This window comes from Oncorhynchus nerka, linkage group LG7 (genome assembly GCF_034236695.1).
Source record: "Oncorhynchus nerka isolate Pitt River linkage group LG7, Oner_Uvic_2.0, whole genome shotgun sequence".
Classification (NCBI taxonomy): domain Eukaryota; kingdom Metazoa; phylum Chordata; class Actinopteri; order Salmoniformes; family Salmonidae; genus Oncorhynchus; species Oncorhynchus nerka.
In genome coordinates this window covers 29,634,887-29,641,612 of record NC_088402.1, presented here as the reverse complement: position 1 = coordinate 29,641,612, position 6,726 = coordinate 29,634,887, and the positions used below count along the sequence as shown (strand labels likewise).

Here is a 6,726-nt window from a genome sequence, read left to right as displayed (position 1 = left end):
GTTAGATCGTGAACAAATCTAAGTGAGCTACTTTGATTCATGAATTTAGAAATGTGTTTTTATCGCACGAAAATATCGTGTATCGTGTTCTTTCGAGGGAAAATAATATTATGCGCGGTGAGCTCGAGCTGCCTGCGTTTCTTCTTTCAGCCTGGCTCGCGCTGCTGCTGCTGGTTGTATGCTCGCGCTGCACGGTGTGTGAGAATCCTGGGACTTGGTGATGTCAGACTGGTTGGGTCATTTGAAGGTTAGCAGTCTCGGATGGGTTCATAGAAAGTTCACTCGCATATATTAGGCAATTCAATCTTTCATTCTCTGTGAACAAACTAGAATGAAATGAGCTGCATGGAGGCAGGATAACCCATTCGTCATCCGAACGGGGAGATATGGATTAAAAACGCGATCTGTAATATTGATAAGAACATATTTTCAGTAGGGCGGGCTCGAGCGAGGAGCTTGTTAAGCGCACTGGACCGGGCTGTGCAAAAAATAAAGTATATACACGTTGGAACGTTGCGGAGGTGACTGACTGTCTGACACACGTTGGAACGTTACGGAGGTGACTGATTGGCTGACACGCGTTGGAACGTTACGTAGGTGACTGACTGTCTTACACCTTTTCGTCTCAACAACCGGACACCAGAGGAAAATGGCAAATCATCATTTGGGTCAATTACAAGTTTTTAGTGGTGTTGTCTGTCATAATTCATGACATAGTCTGGGAAGAAGACCAATATTTTACGTGCCATAAAGGGGCAGACTTTGATGGAGTTGTGTGCATTTATGTTCGCGATTATTATCCACACCTAAATTATATTTAAAGGGATACAATAACAGGCAGACTTTTGCGACTAAGGGAAATCATGTTTGATTGTATGGATTTGCTAGCGGTGAGCCCGGGACAAATGTTGGATTTCTACACTTCGAGTCCCTCTTCGTGCATGCTACAAGAGAAGGCACTGAAAGCGTGCTTCGGCGGGCTCGCTCAGAGAGACTGGCAACACCGCCGGAGCGCACATTGTAGGTTAACTTTTTTCCCCTTTCATTTCACGTGTCTACAGCCTACAGCCTAGTAGCTTCATAACAGTACCCTATCATAATAATGACATAATGCAATTATAATAGCCATGATGTGCGTGGCTTGTCCACTTAATCTCTTTGATCATCTCTTTATATTGTGCCCATGCACCCCTCCTCACAGTGTTTCCTGTCTTCTCATTTCCTCTCTTCTGATGCGTTTAATGACCACACACACACACACACACTTGTGACCCCCATCATTGCCCCTTAAATCACCCTAATGTGCCATAAACAGTGTTGTAGGGCATACCTGTGTCTGAGTGTTAAGTAACTAGTTAGATAACTTATTCGAGAATTAAACACAAGCAAGAATAGAACATAATAGAATAGATACTTTATTGTCCATAATTCTTTAAAACATAAATTGTTCTTATATCTCAAATGACTTGTAGAGCAGCCATTGACTTCATTTGTAACAACTCAACACTTTTTTTGTCCTGTCACTGTGACATGGCCCTGTGTTTGAAGCGTAGCGTTCCTCCTAGTCCTAGCCATGTCATATTTCATCTGTACACACTTGGGTCGTAAATTCTGGAGGTGGAAACATCTCTCTACAGCAGGCTGATGTATGTTCAGTAGCTGCATCTCAAATAGCACCCTATTCCCTACATTGTGCAATACTTTTAAACCAGAGCCCTATAGGGCCCTGGTTAAAAGTACTGCACACTATAGGGAATAGGGTGCCATTTGGGACGCAAGCAGTATGTGATCTCCTGGTTCCTACACTGGGCGGAGGAATGCACAGAGTAAACACGGGCAGGCTGTGCCTTGACACTTCCCTCCCTCCCAGAAAAAGAGCGATGACAGGGGGCGGCTATAACCCCAGGACGTAGAGCATGCTCGCAAGTCTCTCTCTCTCTCTCCCACTCTCTCAATTCAATTCAGAGATTTATTGGCATGGGAAACATATGTTTACATTAAATGTTTACATTGCCAAAGCAAGTGAAATAGATAGTAGATAAAAGTGAAATAAAAAATGAACAGTAAACATTACAATCACTAATGTTTCAAAGGAATAGAGACATTTCAAATGTCATATTATGTCTTTGTACAGTGTTTGTAACTATGTTAAAATAGTTAAAGTACAAAAGTGAAAATAAATAAACATACATATGGGTTATATTCTCTCTCCAACTTTTCAACAAGGTTCATTTTGAAGGGCTTGCTCCAAGGCTATAGACAGACCTGTTTTAAGACCCCTTGACTTTTTCCACATTTTGTTACGTTGCAGCCTTATTCTAACATGGATTAAGATACTTTTTTTCTCTTCTTCAATCCACACATAATACCCCAATATGACAAAGTGAAAACAGGTTTTTAGATATGTGTTAAATTCAATTGATTGGGCATGATTTGGAAAGGCACACACCTGTCTATATAAGGTCTCACAGTTGACAGTGCATGTCAGAGCAAAAACCAATCCCTAAATTTGAATGAATTGTCTGGATTGTGGTGAGGTGCAGATCTGCGGAAGGGTAGCAAAAATTGCAGCATTGAAGGTCCCCAAGAACACAGTATCCTCCATTTTTCTTAAATGGAAGAAGATTGGAACCACCAAGACTCTTCCTAGAGCTGGCCGCCCAGCCAAACTGAGCAATCGGGGGAGAAGGGCCTTGGTCAGGGAGGTGACCAAGAACCCAATGGTCACTCTGACAGTGCTCCAGGGGTTCACTATGGAGATAGGAGAAACTTCCAGAAGGACAACCATCTCTGCAGCACTCCACCAATCAGGCCTTCATAGTAGAGTGGCCAGACAGAAGCCACTCCTCAGTAAAAGGCACATGACAGCCCACTTTGAGATTGCCAAAAGGCACCTAAAGGACTAACAGAACATGAGAAACAAGATTCTCTGGTCTGATGTAACCAAGATTGAAATATTTGGCCTGCATGCCAAGCGTCACTTCTGGAGGCAGCATCATGCTGTGGGGATGTTTTTCATCAGCAGGGACTGGGAGACTAGTCAGGATCGACGGAAGGATGAACGGAGAAAACTACAGAGAGATCCTTGATTTTAAAAAATAAATAATTATTTCACCTTTCACCTTTTTCACTAGGTAGGCTAGTTGAGAACAAGTTCTCATTTACAACTGCGACCTGACCAAGATAAAGCATAGCAGTGTGAACAGACAACAACACAGAGTTACACATGGAGTAAACAACAAACAAGTCAATAACACAGTAGAAAAAAACAGTCTATAAACATTGTGTGCAAAAGGCATGAGGAGGTAGGCGAATAATTACAATTTTGCAGATTAACACTGGAGTGATAAATGATCAAATGGTCATGTGCAGGTAGAGATACTGGTGTGCAAAAGAGCAGAAAAATAAATAAATAAAAACAGTATGGGGATGAGGTAGGTAAAATTGTGTGGGCTATTTACCGATGGACTATGTACAGCTGCAGCGATCGGTTAGCTGCTCAGATAGCAGATGTTTAAAGTTGGTGAGGGAGATAAAAGTCTCCAACTTCAGCGATTTTTGCAATTCGTTCCAGTCACAGGCAGCAGAGAACTGGAAGGAAAGGAGGCCAAATGAGGTGTTGGCTTTAGGGATGATCAGTGAGATACACCTGCTGGAGCACGTGCTACGGGTGGGTGTTTCCATCGTGACCAGTGAACTGAGATAAGGCAGAGCTTTACCTAGCATGGACTTGTAGATGTCCTGGAGCCAGTGGGTCTGGCAACGAATATGTAGCGAGGGCCAGCCGACTAGAGCATACAGGTCGCAGTGGTGGGTGGTATAAGCTGCTTTAGTAACAAAACGGATGGCACTGTGATAAACTGCATTCAGTTTGCTGAGTAGAGTATTGGAAGCTATTTTGTAGATGACATCGCCGAAGTCGAGGATCGGTAGGATAGTCAGTTTTACTAGGGTAAGTTTGGATGAAATTCTGCTTCAAGTACAGAGAGATCCTTAATGAAAATTTGCTCCAGAGTGCTCAGGACTTCAGACTGGGGCAAATGTTCACATTCCAACAGGACAATGACCCTAAGCACACAGCCAAGACAATACAGGAGTGGCATCGGGACAAGTCTCTGAATGTCCTTGAGTGGCCCAGCCAGAGCCCGGACTTGAACCCGATCTAACATCTCTGGAGACACCTGAAAATAGCTGTGCAGCGACGCTCTTCATCCAACCTGAAAGAGCTTGAGAGGATCTGCAGAGAAGAATGGGAGAAACTCCCCAAATACATGTGTGCCAAGCTTGTAGCGTCATATCCAAGAAGTCTTGAGGCTGTAATCGCTGCAAAGGTGCTTCAACAAAGTACTGAGTAAAGGGTCTGAATACTTATGTAAATGTGATATTTCAGTTTTTAATTTGATATAAATATGCAAACATTTCAAAAAATCTGTTTTTGCTTCGTCATTATTGGGAATTGTGTGTAGATTGATGAGGGGGGAAAAAACAGTTTAATCCATTTTAGAATAAGGCTGTAACGTAAAAAAAATTTTTTTAAAAGGTGGAAAAAGTAAAGGGGTCTGAATACTTTCCGAATGCTGTCTATGAGACAGCCCCTTTTTTTCTGACAAGAATGATGGCACACATTCACTCACTCTCTTTACACACTCCATACGCAGAACATTGCTAAACATGTTTTTTTTTTACTCACTCACTCAGAGAAGTAGGCTAGTCTCTCTGTCCTATCACACAGTGATGAGAAGAAGTCAGTGGTTTGCAGTCCGATAATAACCTTAGTTTATGGAATACTTGCCTTATCTGTGTGTGTTTGCCTGAGGCCCCTCCACTCCGCTTCTTGAGAAGGCGTGATCTCCTGGCAATACAAGTGTTTGTTTAAGCCCCCCTACTTGGTTTATTTTGATAGTATGATGACTGAAGAGCAGATAATGTTAAGCACTGCTGTACTGTCGGTCACGTCACTACACTTTCCAGGAAGTGTTTGCTCTACAGGCACAAATCACAGTGAAGTGGCCCTTATCAGTAACAGCGAAAGTGGAGAAGGTGGCTACTATTCACCCCCTACTCACCCCATTTCACTGCGCTCCTACAGTAGGCTACATTGGTTTTACATGAATAGCCTCTGTTTATTTGTTTAATTAGATTTGTTTATATTTTGCATTTGTATGCCCCATAAATTATAGCAAATTAGTTTATCTGGCAAAGCAGATTTAATCCCACGTAAATCCTATAGTTTCTACCTACATTTGGTCATCTTAATTGATGGTTTAGCTGAGCTGCTATGTGTGCATACTGTGTGTATCCTATGTATAAGACAGGTATGTGTGTGTTTGCCTTTGTGTGAATGCCTTACATGAGAGAATAGAGGGAATGCAATAACTGTATTCCATAGATTTATAATAGTCTCCAGGTGTAGTAGCTAGTGCAGTGTTCCGTTCATGATTGATAAGACTATTATCTTGTCACTGTGGTGTGATCACTAATAGAAAAGGTCATCATTTCTCGTCATTTCAGTACACCACTGTGTGTTCGTGCTTGTGTATGTGTGTGTGTGCATGTGTGTGTGTTCTACGTAATTAAATCATCTTGAACATTAAAGTATAAGTAACTCATCATGTTCATTAATCACCACACACAAGGTGCCTTTGATTAGCATTTCAATGCAATTAGAAAACCATTTTCCATTCATGCACAGAGGGTGTGTGTGTGTGCACGTGTGTATGTATGTGTGTGTGTGTGTTGCAAATTATCCTGATAACAGATTTGCTTGTATTCATCACCAAGGCAATGTAGCAAAACAAGGTTGAACCGATTGGGCAATCTTTCTTTCCCCCCACTATTTCATATGCATAGACTACATTCACATTAGCCTTGTGGCATTGCACTCGTCTTGCAACGCTCTGCCCCCTTTCATGTTTAAATAAGGACCCGTTTAAATTGGACTTTAATTTAAAGAGCTTCCTAGAGAGGTCATTGAAACTTAGTTTTTTATTAATGAATTTATTCAGTGCAATGGAAGCCCCAAGGGTGTCAATTCGATCTATTCACTATGAGCTGCGCTCTGTTAACACACACAGGCACGCACAAGCACACACACTCGCATACACACACATAAGCCCTCTTTTTTTAGAATGAGCAGGAAAACAAATGGTTGTACGAAGGATACAATGAGAAGGTGTTTGTGTGTGTGATGATATTATGAAGTTTGATGCATGCACTAAAACAGAAATATTTTCTAAATTCACAGCTTAGTTTTATATTATGGACATTGTTCTTTGTGTTTGTTTGTTTTCCATTATAGAATGGATATCAGGACAGTAATGTGCAGTATATTAGTTACCATAGGTACTATTATGTATAGGCTTATAGAATTCAAGGTTATTGGTGAATGCAAAAAAATAAAAAATAAACTCAATGTTACAATATAAGGATAGTCTTTGAAAAACTTCAGAATATTTTATGTATTGAATCCTTTGACAGGAGTGATAGTCATACGGGTATAACACTACACGACAATACAGTATGAATGGTTTATCTTTGTCTGTAGTCCATATGGCATTGGAAGCTGTAAACCCAAAGCCTTTCAGGACTTGAATACCAACATTGAAACGATTCACACGTTCACTTAAAGGGTCTAAGCGCTAGCCATTGTCAAGTAAAGCACAAAATGGATGGTAAAATGACTTGTTCAGATATTTCTGAGGTTAGTTGACTCTCATCCCTTTGTCA

At 41.2% G+C, this 6,726-nt stretch overlaps 1 protein-coding gene across 1 annotated transcript in view; it reads left to right on the top strand.

Moving 5' to 3' along the window:
• The first annotated feature begins 242 nt into the window (after positions 1-242).
• LOC115131432 (retinoic acid receptor alpha-A) overlaps positions 243-6,726 on the top strand; it is a 141,822-nt gene continuing 135,338 nt past the window's right edge. The window contains exon 1 of the mRNA XM_029663154.2: positions 243-1,020. Within this exon, the coding sequence (XP_029519014.1) occupies positions 864-1,020 (157 nt within the window). The 5' untranslated portion in view covers positions 243-863. The remainder of the gene's footprint in view (positions 1,021-6,726) is intronic.